Source organism: Berghia stephanieae, chromosome 3 (assembly GCF_034508935.2).
Source record: "Berghia stephanieae isolate SIO BIC M18660-M18661 chromosome 3, UCSD_Bste_1.3, whole genome shotgun sequence".
NCBI lineage: Eukaryota > Metazoa > Mollusca > Gastropoda > Nudibranchia > Aeolidiidae > Berghia > Berghia stephanieae.
Window position 1 is genome coordinate 24,316,652 of NC_088362.1, and position 24,095 is coordinate 24,340,746.

The 24,095-nt window shown below is 37.0% G+C and overlaps 1 protein-coding gene across 15 annotated transcripts in view; it reads left to right on the forward strand.

Moving 5' to 3' along the window:
* Positions 1–24,095, forward strand: part of LOC144967404 (intermembrane lipid transfer protein VPS13A-like) — a 162,796-nt gene that overhangs the window by 46,942 nt on the left and 91,759 nt on the right. For all 15 annotated transcript variants that reach the window (XM_078904553.1, XM_078904559.1, XM_078904556.1 and 12 more), the window contains 19 exons: positions 1,124–1,236; positions 1,927–2,064; positions 2,770–2,837; positions 6,439–6,517; positions 7,420–7,507; positions 7,995–8,112; positions 9,079–9,253; positions 10,246–10,384; positions 11,527–11,587; positions 13,302–13,404; positions 14,076–14,211; positions 14,954–15,033; positions 15,842–15,984; positions 16,234–16,346; positions 17,783–17,893; positions 19,747–19,850; positions 20,950–20,994; positions 22,151–22,285; positions 23,028–23,105. In XM_078904553.1, the coding sequence (XP_078760679.1) occupies positions 1,124–1,236; positions 1,927–2,064; positions 2,770–2,837; positions 6,439–6,517; positions 7,420–7,507; positions 7,995–8,112; positions 9,079–9,253; positions 10,246–10,384; positions 11,527–11,587; positions 13,302–13,404; positions 14,076–14,211; positions 14,954–15,033; positions 15,842–15,984; positions 16,234–16,346; positions 17,783–17,893; positions 19,747–19,850; positions 20,950–20,994; positions 22,151–22,285; positions 23,028–23,105 (2,027 nt within the window). The remainder of the gene's footprint in view (positions 1–1,123; positions 1,237–1,926; positions 2,065–2,769; positions 2,838–6,438; positions 6,518–7,419; positions 7,508–7,994; positions 8,113–9,078; positions 9,254–10,245; positions 10,385–11,526; positions 11,588–13,301; positions 13,405–14,075; positions 14,212–14,953; positions 15,034–15,841; positions 15,985–16,233; positions 16,347–17,782; positions 17,894–19,746; positions 19,851–20,949; positions 20,995–22,150; positions 22,286–23,027; positions 23,106–24,095) is intronic.

Genomic DNA, 24,095 nt, shown 5'->3' on the forward strand with positions numbered 1-24,095 from the left:
GATCGAACCGCAGACCTTAAAGAAAAAAATTGTCCCAACTTCCTTCGGGATCAAACCAGGTTCCTTTGCATGTGAAGCAAATACTCTATGAACTGAGCTATTTAGACCCTCAAGTATCAATTTACCACTTCTTATTGGTTGTTTTCTCTATAGCTCAATAAGTAGGGCACCCACTTCACAAAGGGACTTGTACTGATTCAGGGTGCAGTCGAGATGATCCTCCTATCCACACAACACTGTTTCAGTAGCTGGGTCTGTTAGATCTAGTAGACAGTACTTGAGATAGACTAGCTTTCTACCCAAAGGGTATCAAGCATTTCAATCCATCTCCAAGGGCCAATAAAAACATAAATGCATCACTTAGTGCCACTATGTGGTCTTCTGGTATGACACTCGCTTTCAGATTGGAAGGTCCTGGGTTCAAGCCTCGCTTGGTGCATAGTTGAGTCCTTGGAAAAGGCTCTTTACTCACATTCTCTCACCATACTCAGGTGTAAACTGAGTACCTGGCCGTTAACAGCGTTGTCTCTGTCCGAAAAATTGTAATATCGCCTAACAGGCGTCATGTTGCATCCAACACGTTACGTATTTCTGTCGGCTAGGGACCTGTTGTAAAGCACTTTGAGCATGTTTAGTGGATATTGCGCTTTAGAAAAGCTCAACTTTTTAAAATGAAATTTATTTATTATTATATTTTTTAAACAGATAGATGGCAGAGAAATATTTTGCACATCCTGTCTGCAATTAATTGGATCTTGGAAAGTCTTTTACTTGCAGAAAGGACGTGCCGACTATATCTCTGCCATCTATCTGTTCATTAAGCGATGTGTTTTACTTGCAGAAAGGACGTGCCGACTATATCTCTGCCATCTATCTGTTCATTAAGCGATGTGTTTATGTTCTTATTGATTTTGTTATTGGCAGAAGAAGGGTGTTGAACCCGAAACGTTCTGAGTTTGGGATTTTTTTTTTTTTGAAGCTGTTATGTTTATTTTTGTTCATTACAGTTTACAGTCCACAGCTTCCAGCAGCTAAGTATCACTTAAACTGATACTGGATAGGTGACAATGTCTTGATATTTTCCTGTTCACTAAAGAATTTTGTTGTTTTATCCCGTTTTTAGCACCATCCGTGAACCAAGTGTTTGCCGTTGACTTTGAAACCAGACCAGCCTATGTGCAGGCAGATTATTCTCTCAGTCTCAATGTACAGCCTGTTGAGATTGTTTACGATGAGGTGAGATTTTAATCTTTTAATCAAATGGTAGCAAACATATTCATTATTTGAGAATTGATTATAAATTGATAAAACCAGTGATCTAGGGGGAGGGTACCGGTGAACTTGGTACATTTATAGCATTATAGAATCATTATGATCAGTTGGATTATGATGAGCTTAGAAGAATACTGCTAGGGACTGCTATATTTTATCAACATACAGATTATTCTGAACGTAAGTATCTTGCTACATTGGCATTGGAACCCAACACAGCATGCTTTGAAATTTAAAAGTCATAAAAGTGAAGTAAACCATTGGTATGTACAAGAATGAAAAGTATAGTAACTTAAAAAAAAAAAAGAAAACAACTAAATACCAAAAACGGAGCTTTCGGCTCAAAACCCTTCTTCGGTCAAAATACAGTAAAAATATTTTTGACTTGCCTACCACTTTCTGCCATCTGTCTGGATGCTAAGTGATGTTTTTGTTACTGGCTGAAGCAAGAATTTTAGCCCCAAAATTTCCTTGTTTGGTATTTTGTTCTTCTGTTATAATCATTCTTGCACATTACTTCGAACAGTTTAGTATTCACTTAGTTATACATTGAATTTTGAGTACTAATCACAAACCAGATTTTTGTAACAGTATATGTGTTCTGTTCATCTGTAAGATTGTTTTCCTGAAGTATATGTTTATTTTTGTTTTCAGCATTCCATTTCTGAAGTGATTGCTTTCTTCCAACTGCCACAAGGAGGTGTTGACCTGAAAGCTGCTGCTGTGGATACTTTGTCTACAGTGGCTGATTACAGTAGGGCTGGACTGCAATATGCCATTGAAAAACACACTGTAAGTAATCTTCTTTGAGTGGTGGATGGCGTCCATTGTAGAGTGTCTCTCTCATGGCCAGCAGAGGTGCCATAACAGTTGGGTTGTGCGTTCAACTCCCTATCGCCGCAAAAAACTTTTTATTCTCTTTTGTCTTCTGGCACTTTTCTATTCACTTCATTTCTTGTAATTGATTAATCTTAAAGAGTGCTTTAAGCCATTGTAAACATTGTTTTAAATTAGGGATTGGAAAAACATACTGTAAGTAAACTTCTAGATTGTTTTAAGTTATTGTAAACATTGTTTTAAATTAGGGGTTGAAAAATGTACTGTCGTTTTCCTTCTTGATTTCCTTAAATTATTTAATGACACTTTACAAATTACAAAATTGACAAAAACTAGGTTATTTCTCCAGCGCACCAGCCTGTTTCATCAACACTATTGGTCAGAAATGATGGGTTATACTTACTTAGTACTTATCCACACCACCGACCAGCCTTTCTGTCTTGTGCAATGAGGTAATAGTTGGATGTGCTGTGTAGTTATTCTTTGTGACTGTACAGTGTATTCCAGTTGCTGAGATTGATGAAGGCTTATCATTTCCATCTCTCCTAGTACTAGACCATATAGCCTCACCTTAGCATTAGTACAATCATATAAGGCTAATTTTGATTAATTATTTAAAATGCTATGATAATCTCTCTAATTGTCCATCCATTTCCACAGACTATTCATGTGGCACTGAACATGAGGTCACCATATGTAGTCATTCCAGAATACGGCACCCTTCACAGGTATACACAGAGCTCTTTGTAGAAAAAATAAAATTTGTGTTAGCCACTGCATCGATTAGGTTTTATGTCGGAGTGAATGGAGTGAAAACAAAATGATTTCAAAATGAAAATGTTGAGAATGTGGAAAGTTTTGTTTTTGGAAAGTAAAGAAACAAAAATCACTCCCATCAATGGTGGTCTGGGTTTTAACTCTCATTTTTCCTCCTTTTTCATGGTCGTTGTAGTAGCCTCTTAAGCCCTCCATAGACGTCGACATCCGCTGGAAGCGGGACGGATGACCTATCGCTGTGACCCGATCCCTGCGTTTATCGCAGATGATTTTTGCCCACATACGGGCAGATATTTTTTTGAGCGATCGGCGATCGGGGGCGTGGCAGTATAAAAAAGTGGACAATTTTTTTCGGATTTTCGCTGTTTTCACGTCGGATTCGTGATCAGCGTCAAATTTACAATAGGTTTGATACTAAGAACTGTGTGTTTACTCCAAAAATTGGTGAAATTAGAAATAAATTTTAATTAATAGTGAGGCTATGTGGCCGACAGAACCGGTCCCAGTTACTGTCTGTTATTCTATCTTTCGTCTTGCGCACAATAGTGATTACTTCTCACTAAATTATATCAATTAGACTGTTGAAGGAACGAAATTGACATCATTCCACTCTTTGTTATTGTATTAAGGCAGTCATTTTGGTAATTAGTTCTCACTAAATTATATCAATCAGACTTTTAACGTTCAAGGTTACTCGTAGTTTTGTATGACGGTACGTTATTTCCGACTGGTGGATGTTGTGAGCATTTTACCTAAACTCATAGCATCAATAACCGTCCAAGATATTCGCATCATATGTAGCAATAGCTATAATAATCTAACATGTCGAGAGAGAGAGAGAGAGAGAGAGAGAGAGAGAGAGAAAGAGAAAGAGAGAAAAATTTACTTGCGCTATATATACCGCTATATTCAATAAAGGTGCTCAAATCACTTTATAAGGGTCTTTGGCCAACATAAAAACATGCTAGACGAGACATGACTGTTAAGCGATATTGCAATTATTTCCCGACAGAGACGACGCTGTAAACAGCGAGGTACTCATTTTAACAGTGAACAAGGTGAGAGAATGCGAGTAAAGAGCCTTTTCCAAGGACTCAATTATGCGCCACTCAGAGCGGGACTCGAATCCAGTACCGTCCGATCAAAAGGCGAGTGTCATTTCACAAGATCACATGCATAGCCGCACAAAAAAGTGATGAGAGAATAGATTCATATGTATTGAAGGAGGAGAGAGCGAATGGAGTGAGTAAAGTTCTTGGATATTTATAGAAGGAACCAAATTGACGTCACTCATCTCATTGTTATTGTTTTTAGACACCCATTTTTATGATTAGTTCTCATTAAAATATATCAGACTATAACGTTCAAGGTTCCATGTAGATCTTTGGGCTGGAGTGATATTTCTGGCTGGCGGACTTTGTGAGTATTTTAATTTAACACAGAGCATCAATAGAAGGAATGAATTTGACGTTAGTCAACCTGTTGTTATTGCTTTTAGACAGCATTTTATAATTAACTTATCACTAAGTTATATCAATCAGACAATGAACGTTCGCGTTTGCAATTTTGTGTGTTAATATGTTATACCCCGATGGAGATGTCGTGAGTATTTTTCCAATACGCATAACATCAATACATTTGCAATCCGATTTAAGTTTAAAAGCAACGTAGACCACGGAAATTTTTCCATTTTGTGGACAATAAAGATTTTTTATTTATCGTCATTATTATTATTATTATTATTATTATTATTATTATTATTATTATTATTATTATTATTATTATTATTATTATTATTATTTATAAAACAAATCGACAGTGTTCCCGTGGCAGGTTAAACGGGTACTCCTCGGGACTACTCGCATTCGCAACCCCCCCCCCCACCACCACACACACGCACAACGCACACAGCTCTTTTCTCTTTTTTTTTTTTTTTTTTTTTTTTGGGGGGTGGGGGGGGGGGGGGGGGGGGGGGGGGGGGGGGCGTTGTTTGTAGATTATAATTCAAGGTTACAATGCCCACCCCTGTCATCACGTAGTCCAGGCTTTTTGGCGTCTGCCAATCCCAAATGTCTGTGTCAAGGTCGACCGTCATGTCGCGTCAACGGGTGAGGAGGAAAAAAAAAAAGAAAGAACTGGCATATTATTATATCATTACATTGAAAATTATGAAAATTATTTTTTATTTTGTATGAAATCCTTTATAAGTTTTACGATGAACAAGAACGAAACTTTTGCCATCTACCTCTTCCTGGCGCAACATTTATAAAAAATTATTTTAAAAAAATAATAACACAGCATTTATTTGGCGCAATATCCACGTGCTCAAAGCGCTTTACAAGGGGTCCCAAGGCAACAGCAATATTAGACTTGAAAGACGAGACATGACGCCTGTGACATTTTTTCCCAACAAAGACAACGAACGGCCATGTTCTCATTTTACACCTGAGTACGGTGAGAGAATGTGAGTAAAGAGCCTTTTCCAAGGACTCAACTCTGCGCCACTCGGAGCGGGTCTCGAAACCTGAACCTTCCGATCCGAAAGCGAGAGTCATACCACTTGATCCATCACAAAACAGGGAGGGGCACTTTTCTGTCGGCCACATAAGCCTCAATATTAATTAAAATTTATTTCTAATTTCATCAATTTTTGGAGTAAAAACATAGTACTTGGTATCAAACCTATTGTAAATTCGACGCTGATCACGAATCTGACGTGAAAACAGCGAAAATCCGAAAAAAATTGTCCAATTTTTTATACTGCCACGCCCCCGATCGCCTCGAAAAATATTAAGCAAAGCGGGCTTTGCGGGCGATCGACCGTACCTAGGTTTATCGGCCAGGTATTTGGCCACACACATTGCGTTTTCACCCCGGTTTGCCTGATCGTGGTTCGGACGCCTATCAAAACCGTGCGTGTATGGAGCCTCTTAAATAGAGGATCCAGACTACTGTTCACATTTATGAATGTCATGACACACTCACACCCACCCACCCATAACCCACACACATACACACACACACACACACACACACACACACACACACACACACACACACACACACACACACTTCAAAGTACATGCTGCGATTATTATGCCAGATGAAAATGGAGAGTTAGAGTCAAACTTGGGATCCAACTAATCGCTGGATGGCTCAGTGACTAGTCTGATTACTCGCTGATCTCTCTTTCTCTCAGCCAGGCGGAGGGTGTCCCGTCAATTGGATCCCAAGCATGGCTTGACACAGCAGTATATGTTTATCATCTGTTTTCATCAGGCACTTCTCCATACCCTATTGTTTTGTAGAACTTATTATTGTTATTATTATTATTATTATTATTATTATTATTATTATTATTATTATTATTACTGGTAGTAGTAGTAGTATTATCACTATAAGTTACCATTAATTTCATTATTCCGAAATAAATTTTTAGAGATATTGTTGAGTTGTGTAAATGCCCATTACCATATTTCAGGCATATATTGTATATATTGTCTTGAATTGAACCTCTAACCATGAACACACAATTGTTGTCAATACTTTCAGAGGAGGAAATGTTCTCATAGCAGATTTTGGTACACTACGGGTAGAGAGTGAGCTTCAGCCTGGGGATGTCTCTCTTGAGGTTTGTTTTGTCTGTTCATTTTCAGCTTTTATTTGTATTAGCTCCCATATTTACATTACAGAGATACCACTTTTCCGAGCATTTCTGGAATTCCAAAAAAAAATAATAAAGAAACGTCTGATTTAACATACAACATATTTCCAAGTCAGGTCTCTGGTATTGATAAATCAAGCATTTGCAATACAGTAGGAAATTTGGAGATCCAAAGAACTGCAGACCATGGAGAAATTAAAATTTGAACAAACACCAATCCACAACTGCCAACACGCAGGCATAGCACTAGTAAAACGTGAGCTTTTATATAGTGCAATATCCAGTAAATATGCTCTAAGCACTTTACAAGGGGTCCCCAACCAACAGCAAAACTTAACGTGGAGGACAAAATGCGGCACCTGCTAGGCAATATTACATTTTTTTCTGACAAAGGCAACACTGTTCACTGCCAGGTACTCACTTTACACCTGAGTATGGTGAGAGAACGTGAGTAAAGAGCGTTTTCCAAAGACTCATCTACGTGCTGCACAGAGTGGGATTCGAACCCTGGATATTTCTGATACGAAGACGAGTGTCATACACCTAGACAACAAAATTGCCCACTCACTCATTCAACCGATCAAACATAATAAATTATAAGACAACAGAGCTTTTTAAAAATGAACCATGAACGAAGATATAATGAAAGCACCCAGTTTTGAACAATTACTGGGCATTCTGAGCGCATTCAACATGGCGTAGAGCTTGTTGCCAGCATAATATGGTTGACTGCTTTAACCAGCATGAAGAAGAAGAAGAAGAAGAAGAAGAAGAAGAAGAAGAAGAAGAAGAAGAGGAAGAAGTTATCACTTTCATATTTTTGTTGTTGTGTCTTATTTATTATTGATTTTTATCTTGTTTCCCAACAGGAGGCAACAATGTCAGAGATAGAATCCAGACTATATGACCAGTTTAATGTCAAAATCAGTGACGTCAAAGTCTTGTTGGCTGATTCAGGTATGCGGCTGGTAGAGAAAGGGTGGGTTAGGGAGAGAGTGTGTGTTTGTGTGTGTGTGTGCGTGAGAGAGAGTGTATGTGTGAGAGAGTATGAGAGAGAGAGAGAGAGAGAGAAAGAGAGAGAGTCCATTCAAGTTTTTTGACCATGACCTAGTCTTTGGCTTTGCAGTTCAAATTTAACACTTAACATATAGGATTAATCATGATGCTTGTAAAGGATATTGCACTTTAAAAATGCTCAATCAAAAAATTAAAAAAATATAGTAAACCAGAGGCCAAAAAGGGATTTTTAGGTTAAAATTACAAGAAATGTGAAATTTTAGTTTATGTCACTTTATGAAATTTTATATCATTACCTCAATAAAACATAAAAATTTAATATAGTTTGGTGTTTTAGATGATAAATTATATTTTTAGCAGCTGATTTATCCTGACATGATACCATTTTGAGAGGAATGGTGACAATTTGTTATTTCATCCCTGACAGGTGATGACTGGCACACGGCACAGACTCAACCCAACTCCCAGTATCACATTTTACCCAGTGTTCATATGGGGATGACCTTTTTTAATGCTGTCAAATCTGATTTCCATCAACTACCAAGGTAAGAGGAAATGTATCAATCCATCAAACTTCAAACTTGAGCTTTTATATAGCGCATTATCCACTTAATGTGCTCTAAGCGCTTTACAAGGGGTCCCAAACCTACAGCAACACTTAACATGTAGAATGAGTCATGACCCTGGTTAGGCGATATTTCAATTTTTTTCGGACAGAGACAACGCTGTTAACGGCCAGGTACTCATTTTACACCTGAGTACGGTGACAGAATGTGAGTAAAGAGTCTTTTCCAAAGACTCAAAGACTCAACTATGCGCTGATCGAGGATCAAACCCAGGACATTCCGATCCGAAAGTGAGTGTTATACCACAAGACCACATTGCCACATTATAAGGGTGTGCAGATAGCATAGCTAATTGTCTTGGCGATAGATTAGCATCCTATCCAAAGTCTTTCAAGCTGGGTGGGTTTCGTGACCTCTCATTGTGGGCAGGAGGTCATTTGCTGTGTCTTCTATCTACCAATATTTGTTTTCCAGCTTGCTTTCTGTCTTTGTCCTTGAATGAGATGACTTGATCAGGGGGTAGCATGGCTTGGCGATACTTGTCTATAATGACCACTTTGACCGTTGATCCTGGGTGGTCGTTATAGACAGGTTTGACAGCATTGTTTTTCTTGTGAACTCATATTTTTCAATATTCTGTCCCATATTTCCTGAAAACTTTGATAAATTCTTATGATTTTCTACTATAATATTTCTATTGCCTGCTATTTATCACTTTTAAGTGGAGGAAACTAGCATTACATTAATTTGTGGGTTGAAAGGACAATTGTACTATTCTCCTTTATAAAAATAAACTCAAACAAACATATACACGAACATTAATCACAGACACACTCACTTCCACACACTTTTACACACGCACACTTTCAGGGATATTAGAAAATGAAAAATATTTAGTTTAAATGTTACTTATTGGAACTGAAATATTTGATTTCCTGTCCACAGACACAAGCTGGAAGTCAAGGTTCCTTCCCTAGCTGCCAACGTATCCGACAAGAGATTACTGCTGTTTGCCACCTTCTTCCGAAACTTTCCAATGCCAACGAGTTCCAGCATGGCCACCATTGGAGAGGATATGATTGATGGAATGGGACCAGCTCAAAGTCTTCCTATACCTTTTGTGAGTACATCTTTGTCAAAAATCCTCCTATACCTTTTGTGAGTACATTTTAGTCAAAAGCCTTCCTATACTTTTTGTGAGTACATCTTTATCATATGTCTTCCTATACCTTTTATTAGTACATCTTTGTCATAAGTTTTCCTATACTTTTTGTGAGTACATCTTTATCATATGTCTTCCTATACCTTTTATTAGTACATCTTTATCAAATATCTTCCTATACCTTTTGTATTTAATTTAATAAAAGTCTTCTTATACTTTTTGTGAGTACATCTTTATTTAAGTCTTTCTATACCTTTTGTGAGTACACCTTTGTCAAATTCTTCCTCTACCTTTTATGAGTACAACTTTATCAAAAGTCTTCCTATACTTTTTGTAATTATATCTTTATCAAGTGTCTTCCAGTACCTTTTGTGAGTACATTTTTATCAAATGCCTTCCTATACCTTTGGTGAGATACGTCTTTATCAAATTTGGCTTTTGGCTTGGGTCTTCTGACCTCTCTTGGTGGGTGAAGCGGTCATTTGCTGTGTCTTCTAACCCCAATGTCTGTTTTCTCTTTCCATGTTCTCACTTTCTTTGTTTTGGATTGAGATTGCTCGTTTTTTTCCCTGGTCCTAGTGGGAATCCTTTAGCGAGGAGGGAGACAGTCAAATGTATGGTCACTTTGTTTGAGAGATGATCTTTTTCCCCATTGTAAATCATCCCTCTGTTATGCATTTTTATAGTTATCAGCTTTGAATATATTGTAGTATTTAAACAGTTGAGTATATCCTTCTTAGCAGGATTCTTTTCTTCTGCCTGGATAAAACTTTTAATCAAAATAGACGCATTGCTAGATTTGTCGTGGAATATTCTGTTCCCTATACTATTTTTACTTGAAAACATAGGATCAATAAAGGCTCCAGCTGGTTTAACACTATACGGAATGTGTGTATAGGATTACGTTGATTTCATCATGAAAAACTATCATTTTTTTTTTGTTGGTACAGAACGTAAAAGAGGCCCAAATAGATCCAAACCATGAGATGCTGAAATCCATCAGAAAGTCTGTGTTAGGCAGACCAATGGTTGACAAACGAGATGGGAGGAGATCTGTCACTAGAGTACCCACTCTCATGTACACGACAGGTAAGTCAATGAGATGTTTTCAAAAGTCATGTAGGAAAATGAATATAACAACAGCTTCAAATAACAACAAAAGCCTTTCTTCAGCCATAAACAAAATCGGTATAAAATGAAATCTTTTCCAAGAAGCATCAAGGAATGGAACCACCCTCCCATCAGAAATCCTAGATATTACCAACAACAACACATTTGGTCAACTATTAAACATACATCTTTCAACTTAATAACACAATAATGGAGAAAGTCACCACATCATTGTATAAAATCTGCATCGATGGGCAATCCACCTTTTGCAGATAAAGACGTTGAACAATTTGAACTTGAACATATAATCCAGACAGTCGAAAGAAAAGTTCCCAGCATAGATTACATGTACACTATAGTGCTGTGTGAGCTAGTTGCAAGGTGACCCTCTAAGGCTGCCCTGTCCTGCAAGGAGTGAAAATCGATACTTTCTGGGTAGGAAGCAATGGGCATACTGCTGTGCCTTACCACCCCCCAAGACTCCGAATCAAAGCTGTTGTTGAAAAGTGGGACATTAATCTGATGTTTTCTTCATCCAGTCAATAAAACCCAAACCAATACCTTTTTTTGAGAATTGTGACATTTATCTACCATTTATCTATCTTTTATTCACAGTTAGTCAATATAACACTGTCAAGAATTGAGACAGTTATCTGTTTTCTTTCTGTCAGATGGGATAACCCCAACTCAATAGCATTGTCAGTAATTGGGACATCTATTAACCTAGAGCATTTATATAGCGCAATATCCACTAAACGTGCTCAAAGTGCTCTACAAGGGGTCCCTAGCCAACAGCAACAATTAACATGTAGGACGAGACATGACGCCTGTTATATTACAATTTTGCGGACAGAGACAAAGCTGTTTTACAGCCAGGTACTCATTTTACACCTGAGTACGGTGAGATGATGTGAGTAAAGAGTCTTTTCCAAGGACTCAACTGTGCGCCTAGTGAGGTTCGAACCCAGGACCTTCCGATCTGAAAGCGAGTGTCATACCACTAGACCACATATTTATGTTTTCTTCCACCCAGTTAGTATAACTCCAAATCAATACCATTGTCAGGAATGGGGACATTTATGTAACGCTGTCTTTCACACATTTCTTTTTTGTATTTTCAGGAGAAGAATCCTTCTTTTCAGCGTCCGACTTCTCAGATGATGATACAGAAAAACTGTCAGAGTAAATAATTTTTTCAAGTTTAATTAGAAATAAAATCAGTTACGGAATCATCAAGACCTATGTATTAGATCTTAAACTTAACTGCATGGTCAAATAGGGCACTACATCAATTATACCAAAGATATATTATAGGGTAGAGTCGGGGAAATTCGCCGTCGGGGAAATTCGCCACTTCTCACACCCCTCTCTTGAAATGCAAATAACCCATCTTACCTATTATTGGACGAGTCCAAGTGTCACATCATCACTTTGATGCTCTTTTCATCTATTGTTTTTAATCTACCAATCAGCATTTAGTACATTAATATCATGACACAATCGTGTCAATTAACGTCATAGCGTGTCTGTCGTTCTGTGCGCCTGATTCGTCCGAAATCCAACACCCGCCATTCCAAAGTCCTACTTTCACTCGTTGTCATTTTAAGCGTTTTTTCAGCTTAGATCCTTACTCTACAACCTGTTATTTTGATATTGTATGATTTAAACATTAGTTTTGATGTTCCCATCATTTGCAATAGTTAAAAATATTCGTTTATTTTTTAATTGAGGGTCCCAATGATAACACTGCTTTCGGGGAAATTCGCCACTAGTATCGGGGAAATTCGCCGTTCTAATTGGGGACATTTGTCGCTCTGTTTTGTCGAAATATTATTAATTAAATGTTTAAAGGGGGCATTGATGATATTTTGACCGATTATTATTTAATAGATTGGTGATGCAGTGTCTAGGTAGCGTTCATAGTGCATAAAATTTACATAATGAGGATAGTAATGATTATTAGTAATTTAACTGGACTTAATGAACTTTTTACTATAATGAAGCAGTTTTTTATATATTTGTAGAATAAATGGTGAGAACTTCAAAGAAAACCCAAAATGGAAGCAAAAGATTAAGAGAAAAATAGGATAAGATGGTTCAGCAAAACACAAGAAAAGATATTTTGTCATGTTTTCGCCTTCTATTATAGTATCATATCGTCATTTATAAAACTTGCCGTTGGTCATTGAATATTTTTAGTTTTTTGCCATTGTAAATAAATAAAATATAGTAATTACTACAAATTTAATCAAATATAAACATGAGAAAACAAAATAATATCTAAAAAGTACATAAAATTCACGATAAAAAAAGTGTTAAAATCGAGCGGCGAATTTCCCCGACAGTGGTGGCGAATTTCCCCGAACTATGGCGAATTTCCCCGACGAGCATAACAACTTTTAAATGCGAAAATAAAGTATTACGAATTGAAATACTGGAACAAGTTTAATAAAATCTCATCACTGATTGGCTAATTGTCTTGATGACCAGTTTCTATTTTAAGAAAATTGACATCTTGAGACTGAAATAAGCGAAAGAAGAGGAGCGACCGCAGGGTGGCGAAGTTCCCCGACTCTACCCTAACAGTTGCTTAACTTTTTGAAAAACAGTAATGAACAGAAATGAATATAAGGGCTTTCGAAAGGAACCAAATACCAAACAGGTAATGTTTTGGGCTCAAAACTCTTCTTCAGCCAATAATAAAAACTGTAGAAACATTAATACATTGTTTTTACTGTTCTTATCAGTGACTGAAGAAGAATTTTGAGTCCAAAACGTACTGTGTTTTGTATTTCATTCTTTTTCGACGCCTTTCTATTCGTTTTTGTTCATTAATTTTTACAGACCACAACTTCTATCAGTTTATGATTGACTTGTCATTTTGATTTTATTTCAGCTCTCTAATCATAAAACCAGTGGATGATAATGGATCTGTTGCCAATAATATCAACATTCTGATGAGAATTTCTCTAGGAGAGCTGGTGATCAACTTGTCTAAGGTTACTCCTGTTTTGTTTAATATAACATATATCATAGTAAGAATTGCATAGGTCAAAGGTCTTTGAATAAGAAGAAGGGATCAGGTCAAACAAGGCTAACAACTCAAACCATATATCCTTTCAATGTCTTATTACATGACATGATATTGAAATAATTTTAATAAATCACATTTGGTTTTTGATTAGGACAAACATGGACATCAATCATATTGGATTATTTGGTTTTGTCCTGACACTTGCCTGAGTCTTGATTGAGAGCTAAAAGTAAAATGCGTAGTATTAGTTTTTGGAGATGATATTTTTTTTCCTTGTGAATCCTTGTAAATTATCTCTCTGTAATGTATTGCTATGCTGTTTGTTTTCATATATTATTGGTTTGTAAACATTTGAGTGTGTTCCTCTTAACGGGGAGCTGTGCTGGTGTCTGGATGAGACTGCTAGGTGATCTCAAACTACACTGACAGTATTCTCTTGAAATCTACAGTTGTTCCCTATTTGAATCATTCCTCTTTGTCTTACTTTTTCTTGGATGCCTTTAATTGTAAATCTGCAATTTTGTCACTATCCCATTTTCTTTCTTTTTACTGGCCCTGAAATAACCTAAATGTGTTGCAAGTGTTGTAAAACCCTTAAAAACAAATAAACATAAATCATTTTTTTTAAATTTCCAGGAAATGGACAAGGAAGAAAAAGCTTACTTGATGTTTCGAGTGGATCGTTTGAAAGTAGATTCCTCTATTACAGTCCATGGCTACTCGGCTTATGCAACTTTGGGAGGGGTGCAAATGGTGGATAAGATACATACAGGTGATATTAATGAAAATGTTGATGCTTGAAGCTGGAAGAAAAAAAAAAAACAGTACTCAAATAGAATAGAAGTTTCATTTAATTTGACGAAGACAGATAATGGTTTTTGGTCTCTGCTTTATCAACAAAACGCGATGAGACAAATGAGAGAATGGCATTGTTAAGGTGAATAGACAAAATAATTGGAAAATCTTTCTTTTTTGTTTCATTATTTTCTGTGTGTTTTGGTTGTTCCCCGAGGGAGGCCAAAGGCTGTAATGTCGTTTTTGTGGCTTGTTTTGTGAGGTGAAAGATCTTTTCAATTTGCAGAGCCTCAACGGCCTGCCCGAGGACATTAGACTTTTAGACTCAAAATATTCTTTTGAAAAAAACCCATAAAAATGTACCTTTTTAACTAATATTATAAGATTTGATCATCAGAAATCAAGAAATATTGTGACATAATCTTATTTTTTATAGCCCCTATATATTCATTGGTTTTTAAATACAACTAATAATTAAGCCATACCCCTTTTCTTACTTTTTCCTCAAGTCCTTTTGATTGTATATCTAAAATGTTTTAACTATCCAATTTTCTTTCTTTTTACTGGCGCTGATATGACCTAAATGTGTTGCAGGCGCTGTAAAATCCTTAAAAACAAAAAAAAATAGCCATAACTTAGGTATACTTATTTTATAATAGGCTTGAAGATTCCATTTTGTTTTAATTCATCAAAATGCTCTTTTTTTTTCTTTTCTTCAGGTCCATCTGGCGAGTATATGGAAGTTCTTAGTACCAATACCAACAGTAATAGTAACCTTGTGTCTATCATGTACAGAATGGTACGTTAAATATATATATAACTAGAGCGCAATATACACTAAACATGCTCAAAGCGCTTTACAAGGGGTCCTTAGTCAACAGCAAGAGTTAAACTGTAGGACAAGACATGTCGTCTGTAAGGCAAAATTACAATTTTTATTCGGACAGAGACAACACTGTTAACGGCCAGGTACTCATTTTACACTTGAATACAGTCAAATAATATGAGTAAAGAGCTTTTTCCAAAGACTCAACCATGCACTACTAGGGACTCAAACTCAGGACCCTCTGATCTGAAGGCAAGTGTCACATAGCCGCACGTATAACATATAGTCTATGTCACTCTCTTACTGTGTGACTCATTTTGACAAAATTTTACAGGGGAGATGAAAAACACCATTGCACGCACACACAGGGTATGGTGTAAAGCAATATCTGTCATGTGTTGTTAATAAATGTCATTTATACTGCAACTAGCCATTCCAAATCAGTAGGGGATTACTGGAAAGGAGATGTGAAAATTTCCTGTGGAGCCATGAGACCCATGGATGTGTAGTGTATCGCAAAGTACTTTCTGACAGATCTAACAGACCCAGCTATCCAATCATTGCTGGGTGGACAAGGAATCTCGACTGCACCCGGGATTGATCTCAGTTGCTTTGATTGTAAAGCGAGTGCTCTGTATTTATGTTTTTATTGTTTTTCATTGTTGGCTGAAGAAGGGTTTTGAACCCGAAACGTTCCGTGTTTGTCATTTTGTTCTTTTTTTAAAGCTGATATATTCATTTCTATTTGTTGTATCCTTTTTATTTTTCATTTTAACTTCAGGTTGACCCATCCTGTCCAGATTTTGCCACTTACTACGGGGGCGTGGAAAATGCTGTCAAGATAAAAGTCCAGTCTATGTCCACGTTGTTTGACCAAGCCAGTATGATGTACCTCAATGCTTTTATACAAAGTATCATGTCCAGGTAAGGAAAATGTTGACTCTACTTGTGGTTCATTCATAACGAGTTGGAGGAAATTGACATGATTCATCATGACAAATAATATTAATGAAATGTGAACATTATTACTACTACTACTACTACTACTACTACTACTACTACTACTACTACTACTACTACTACTACTACTACTACTACTACTACTACTACCCCTACTACTATGACTACAACAACTACTGACCACCAACATCTGTTTTTTATCTTTTCAACCAGTCTAAACACCACAGATATGAAGAGAAGCACAAGTTCAGTCAGCCTTTCCTCTGATGCAATCAACAAAGACAAGACTTCTATGCTGGATAAAATCTCAATGATTACAGAGCAAGGTATTGGCCGAGACTGAAATGATAACATCCAAACAATAAATTTAGTCCCTCCTTCCCTATGTGGGTTTTCAATGTCTAGTCGGTAAACATAGCATTTGACTATTGATGCTCTGAGTTTAAGTCAAATACACACCATTTCTGCCCGTCATATCACTCGTTCAAATGAACAAACTATGTGTGAACTTAAAAGTTTATCTCTTATAGAGAATCTCAGAGACATCATCAACCAACTGAAGTTAGAAGCTGCGGAAACCTATGCCAAAATTAAGTTATGTTACAAATAGACATTTGGGTTTGAAGATGTTTCCTGATTTGATACCAAATTGATGTCGGCAGGGAGGCACTTACTGTGTCTTCTATCCACCTATATCTGTTTTCCAGCACGCTTTCTGTCTTTGTCTTGGGATGAGATTACTTTGTTTTGTCCTGGCCCTGACCGGATACCCTGGCAGGGAGGGAAACAGTCAAATGTATATTTAGTTTTGGGTGATGATATTTTTTATCTTGTAAATCATCTCTCTGTTATGCACTGTATTATTTTCTGTTTTACATATATATATATATATGATTTGTAATCATTTGAGCTTATTCCTCTTAGTGAGGACATGTGTTTGGATGAGACTTTTAGGTGATCTCAAACTAAGTACTTTGATATAGTGTGCTCTTGGAATTTACATCTGTTTCCTATTTGAACCAATTCCCCTTTGTTTTACTTTTTCTTTGGTAGTTTAATTGTAATGCTAGAACTTTTTACTATCCAATTTTTTTTCATTTATACTGGCACTGATATGACCTAAATGTGTTGCAAGCGCCCTAAAACCCTTAAAAAACAAACACACTCCTGGAGGGTCCTGTCTCTGTATTTTTGTCTCGGGTATTAGATAGAACCATAGCCACCTTTAGAATATACCAGACAGCTGAATGACTTAGCCCTACAGTTTGTGAGTATTAATCACAGTAACTGGACACAGTAATGTCATGAATTGTATTGCCACTCTTGACAACCGGTGTTAAAATTGTTGAGTAATGCTCAGGTTTTGTGGGGCCTGATCGTTTTGGCTAACAGGAATGTACTGATGTGGCTATGGATAGAACCATTGCGTTTGTTATGGTATGATGTTGTCAGTGCTTTGTGCAATCTGGCACATCACCGTCATAACCATCCACCACCACTACCACCACAAACACTGCTTTATCACCACCATCATCACCACCACAAACAAACACTTTATCATCATCACCATTACCACCATCACAATCACTACTGCTGTCATCATAGCTTACTACCACTACCACCACCACCACCTCCACCACTGTCATTGTCTTCATCATCATCATCATCATCGGGAATATTCTAACTAACATTGGAATGTTTTACACAATTATATACATTTTCTTGACCTCATTTTCTCTGTATTTCAACTGGATTATCACAGTGGACAATATGGCAACACCTGGCATAAAACTCAATATAACAGCCGAAATGAATGATTTTTCAATCAAGCTTGCCGATTCGGATAACAGTATTGCCGAGATAAAAGTTTCAGGTATGCATTTCAAATTATGACTTTAACAGCTTCTAAAAAGAAAATAAACTTAACATGGAACATTTTGGGCTCAAAACCCTTGCTTGTTGACTGAGGAAGGGTTTTGAGCCGGAAAATGTTCCTTGTTAGTATTCTTTTATTTTTTAAAGCTGTTAATGATTCTTTAATTTTGTTTAATGCTTTATACAGTCCACAGGCTCTAATTGCTTACATTAGCCTTTTATATTGCTCAAAGCACTTTACAAGAGATCCCAAGCAAACAGCAGCACTTAACGTGTAGGATGAGATATGCTGCTTTTAAAATTATATTTCAATTCTTTTTTTTTTTCGACTGAGAATGCTGTTTGTGGCCAGGTACTCATTTTACACTTGAGTGTCTGGTGAGAGAACGTGAGTAAAAAGTATTTTCTTAAGATTCAACTTTGCACTGCCCTGAGCGCAGGATTCGAATCAAAGATCCATTTGGTTTGAGGACGAGTGTCTTATCACAAGACCATAAACCACACAGCTTGATATTCAAATCCAAAGAACTGTCTTCTTCATCTCTATAATTACTTGTTTCTGTAATATTCTCATTTTATTTTTACTTTTTCCCTGCAATGAAATTGCTATTTCTCTTGCAAGGGGTCCAATAGCTCAGTTGGTATAGCACTCGCTTCATACGCATGGGACCAATCTCAGGTGAAGTTGAACTGAGAAAGCTGTTTGTGGCCATGTACTCATTTTACACTTGAGTGTCTGGTGAGAGAATGTGAGTAAAAAGTATTTTCTTAAGACTCAACCTTGCACTGCCCTGAGCAGGACTCGAATCAAAGACCCATTTGGTCTGAGGACGAGTGTCTTACCACAAGACCATAAACCACACAGCTTGATATTCAAATCCAAAGAACTGTCTTCTTCATCTCTATAATTACTTGTTTCTGTAATATTCTCATTTTATTTTTTATTTTTCCCTGCAATGAAATTGCTATTTCTCTTGCAAGGGTCCAATAGCTCAGTTGGTATAGCACTCGCTTCATACGCATGGGACCAATCTCAGGTGAAGTTGAACTGAGAAAGCTGTTTGTGGCCATGTACTCATTTTACACTTGAGTGTCTGGTGAGAGAATGTGAGTAAAAAGTATTTTCTTAAGACTCAACCTTGCACTGCCCTGAGCAGGACTCGAATCAAAGACCCATTTGGTCTGAGGACGAGTGTCTTACCACAAGACCATAAACCACACAGCTTGACATTCAAATCCAAAGAACTGTCTTCTTCATCTCTATATTTACTCGCATCTATAATATATATAATTTAAAGGGGTTTTACATCACTGCATAGATTTAATCCCTTGCTAGTCCAACAGTAATCAACAGGAAGGAGTGTGGAGGGGTGGGGAGTCAATGATAACTCTGATTTGTCACTTTGATATTTTCAAAACTAAGAATTAAGCTACTCTAATGTGTTCGTTCTAGTCCTCTCATGTTCAATGTTTAAGACGCAAGTGAGGGTTCACTGCAGGAACGATTATCCTGTGAAGAATATAGGCATTAAGTCTGTGTGATGTGATGGGATGGGATAAGGTGGGATGTGATGTCATGTCATGTCATGTGGTGTGATGTGATGGGATGTGATGTGATGTGATGTGGTATGATGGGATGTGATGTGATTTGATGTGGTGTGATGGGATTGGATGTGATGTAGTGGGATGGGATGGTATGAGATGTGATGGGATGAGATGTGATGTGGTGTGATGGGATGGGATGTTTTGTGATGTGATGTGATGTGATGTAATGGGATGTGATGTGATGGGATGGGATGTGATTAATTCCTTATCATAAGAAGTCTTGACAATAAATATTATCTATGACAGGTTTTGAAGGAAATGCTGTGGTCAGACCATCCCAGACATTAGTCAGGGCCAGACTTCAAGATTTGAGTATCAGGGATACAAGTACTGGTGCCATCCATCCCAACGTAAGACTTAAATATTATGGTCCTTGTATGTTTGGTTGAAATCTGAGGTACAGATTGCTCATTTGGTAGATCACTCGCTTCATATTCAAAGGGACTTGGATAAATATGGGAGTAAGGCTGAGAATTTTTCTGACACCCCCTCTGCTGTTCACCCAGCAGTGATTGGATAGCTGGGTCAATTAGATCTGCCATTAAGTTATTTGTGATAGACTAGCATCCTGTCCAAAGGGTAGCAAGCATTGCTGTTGTCCATTTAATTGAGGGACTACCCTTTTTAATAAAACTGGAAATCAAAGCCAATGAATTCATTCCGTTATTTCTCTCGTTTCTGATAATTTAGATAAAATAGATAAATAAAAATACTTTTGTGCTATTTTCCTGTAATAGTTACAGTTCATGATCTGTCCTTTCATTGTTTCTCATGCTGCAACCCTCTACTTATGCCCCCGATCTTAAACTTAGTGATGAAAAGTGTGAATATATTGTTGATAAAGAGATCTTCTGATTCAAGTATACTTTTTTTTTTCACTGAGTGACTATTTGAATGTGCGACTTACGACAAAGAAATAAAAGGAGTTAATTTTGAATTTAATCAAATTCTCATTTTGTTTTAATGGTATTATAAGATCATTGGACCAGTCTAACAGTGGACAATAGAAATGGCATGATTTAAGACCACACTAGTTTCCTTTCCTCATCACATCAACATTAGGCTATCAGGGAAAATGTGTTTTTTGTGTTTCTGCTTTATTATGATAATAAGCTGTCTTTTTTTCTTTTTCTCCAAATTATTTTTCTTTATAACTTTGCATTATTTAAAATGATTTTTCAATGTTTGAGATAGTCAAGGATTTGTCATCGCTGTTGTCATCATCATCATCATTGTCATCGTCATTATCATTATCATCATCATCATGATCATTATCTACATCATCATCATCATCATCATCATCATCATCATCATCACCACCACCACCACAATAATTTCTAATGAGGTTTGTTATATAGCTAAACAAGAAAAATATAGTTTTTAAATGACATCATTTGATTCGTCTTGAATGGCTAAACCCGTAATCCTCCATCCCTTACACATCAACAGATCATCATGTTACAAGATGACAGTGACAGTTTGTTTGACTTAAAGGTGAGTTGAATCCAAATTTCCCTTTGATTTTACTAAGTGGGAGACAATAGAATTCAGCGTGTGGCTGGATGGCTCTGTGGCTAGTGCAACTGCTTGCTGATCTCTCTCTCTCTCTCCCCCTCTCTCTTTCTCTCTCTCTCTCTCTCTCTCTCTCTCTCTTTCTTTCTCTCTCTCTCTTTCTCTTACTCTCTCCTCTCCCCTTCTCTCTCTCTCTCTTCTCCCTCTCTTCTCTCTCTCTCTTTTCTCTCTCTCTCTATCTCTCTCTTTCTCTCTATCTCTCTCTTTTTCTCTCTCTTTATCTCTCTCTCTCTCTCTCTCTCTCTCTCTCTCTCTCTCTCTCTCTCAGCCAGGCGAGGGTGTTGTGTCAGTTGGATCCCAAGTTTGGCTCTTACACTGTGACCTTTTACTCTCTGTTTTTATCTGGCACCTCTCCACACCCTAAATTTCTCTGACAATAGAATACAACATAGAATATTTAAAACTCAAAACGGAATAGTTCAGCCATTGTTTATTATTATCATTTGATGTGCTGAGACCATATACATTGACTGTGGGGCCTCTTGGCAGGGGACGTACTCATTTATTTGTTTTTTCATTTCTTCTTGATCTTAGAATGAGATTACTTGGTTTTTGTTCTGGCCCTGGCCAGATAACTTGACTGGGAGGGAAACAGTCAAATGTATAGTTAGTTTTGGGAGATAATATTTTTTTCCTTGTAAATCATCTCTCTGTTATGCACTCTATTATTTTTCCTTTTACATATGTATGATTTGTAAACAATTGAGTGTGTTCCTCTTGGCGGGGACCTGTGCTTGTGTCTGGATGAGACATTTAGTGATCTCAAGCTAAGTACTTTGACAGTGTACTCTTGGGATCTCCATCTGTTTCCTATTTGAACCAATTCCCCTTTGTCTTACCTTTTCTCTAATTGTAATTCTAGAACTTTTTACTATCCTATTTCCTTCCTTTTTACGGGCGCTGATATGACCTAAATGTGTTGCGAGCGCTGTAAACTCTTAAAAACAAAACAAAGAAAACCATCTACCTAGATTTTACTGAAAGTATAACAGTTAATTTGTTTCCAGTGAAGGGTTTTGAGCCCTACCATTCCATCTTAAGTATTTAGTGATTCTTTTTTGTGGTCTATTTTTGACAGTTTGTATGGTTTAACAAGATGGTGACCCCATCCAAAGACAACAAAGCCAAGGCAGAGGCTCTGGACTACAGCATTAGAATGAGAGTGGGCCACGTGCAGGCATCTGTCCTGGGACATTTCTACTGGGAAATGAGAGTTAGTCATTTTGGTTTTCTACTCAGTTCTTTCTTCATGTGTATATTATTCTGTAATGTTTTGTGAGGAAAAGACTTTTCAAATCCATAGAGTCATGCTCAAATTGAAAATCAGTCATCAGTCATTCGTCATCCGTCATCAGTCTTTTAAAAAAAGAAGATAAAGAGATAAAATTTCCTTTATTTATCATAAATTGGAAATTTATTTTTAGGGTCTCTTCCAAGAGAAGATTGGAATAACTCAGGCATCAGCCGTAGTGCAGTGCCGCAAAGTGAGCTAGTGTGAGACAGCTTGTTCAAGGCCACACAGCGTATTGGGTAATTGAACTCTGTACCTTTGAGTTATGAAGCATAGACCATATTGCTGAGCCACGCTGTCCCATTTAATTTATTGGACACAAGGAACTCTTCATATTGAAGTTGAACTTTGGCATTTTACTATAATGCAAAGAAGACTGAGCATTTTCTTCCTCCCTCTCTAATATGTCTTTCTGATATCTTTCCGTCTCTAATATCTCTGTGTGTGTGTCTCTCTCCCCATCTCCCACTCTCTCTGTCTCTCTCTGTCTCTCTCTCTCTCTCTCTCTCTCTCTCTCTCTCTCTCTCTCTGTCTGTCTGTCTGTCTGTCTGTCTGTCTGTCTGTCTGTCTGTCTGTCTGTCTGTCTTTATCTTCCCTTTTCTCCCTCTCCCTCTCCCTTGATTGACTTTAAAACTATATATATATCATTGACCTGTCATTCCAGCGTTTCCTTGAGCCATTTATAAATCCAGACCTATCGGATGCGGCGACACAAACAGTGAAAGAGACTGTTTCCAAACAGGTAATCCATGGACAGCTTATTTATGAAATGGGTGATATTGAAGACAAGTAGGCTATTGTATTGTTTTTTTGTCGGGATATATCAAACGTCCAAAAATTGATTTAGAATAAACTGATAAGGAATAGGATGTTTAAGGTTTTTTAATGTATCCGTTCTCTGAAATAATGAATATTCTGTTTAAAAAAAAAAAAATAAATAAAATTTTAAGATGAAAATGCAGTTTTTTGATCATGGTTGGATTTTCGGTCTGAGGGATGAGCCCGACCTTAGAAAGGCTATCTCCAAGGTGATCAAATATTCAATGATATTGGTCAAAAACTGTATTATAAAACTCCAGTTGTGCAATTTCTTATAAAGTCATCATAAAAGTCAGTAAATATGAAAACATCAGAAGAGTAAATATAATTTTCAAGTAAGCCGAGATTAGAAGTAGATAGTTTGATTTAACAAAAAAAAACCCCCACATCACATTGCTGTGCATTACTTCCCTTTGTTTTTATTATTTTAGTGATGTAACAAGTTATGGTGACACAACCCAATACAAGTTCAGTTCTGTGTAGAGCACAGAAAATTATTGTAAAAGCTGAAGGTCAGAGGTCATTAATTTTTCGATATATGACTGCCTACCTTGACCTTCGATTCACATTGGTTAAGCCAATGATACAATTATGTTACGAGCGGTCTTTAATGCATTTTTAGATTGATAGGATATAATAAATTTAAATCCTCAGTTTGATATTTGTGACTAAAAACACAATTTTTATGATCTACGAGTATGACAGTATGTCAGGACAGGGGTTCAAATCCCTCTCTGAGCAGTGCAAAGTTGAGTCTTTGGGGAAAGCCTCTTTACTAACATTCTCTCACTGTATTCATGTTTAAAATTACAAGGCCATTAACAGTGTTGTCTCTGTCGAACAAATAATAAAAATTGTACTATTGCCTTACTGGGGCTATGTCTCGCCCTCCATGTCAAGTGTTGCTGTTGGC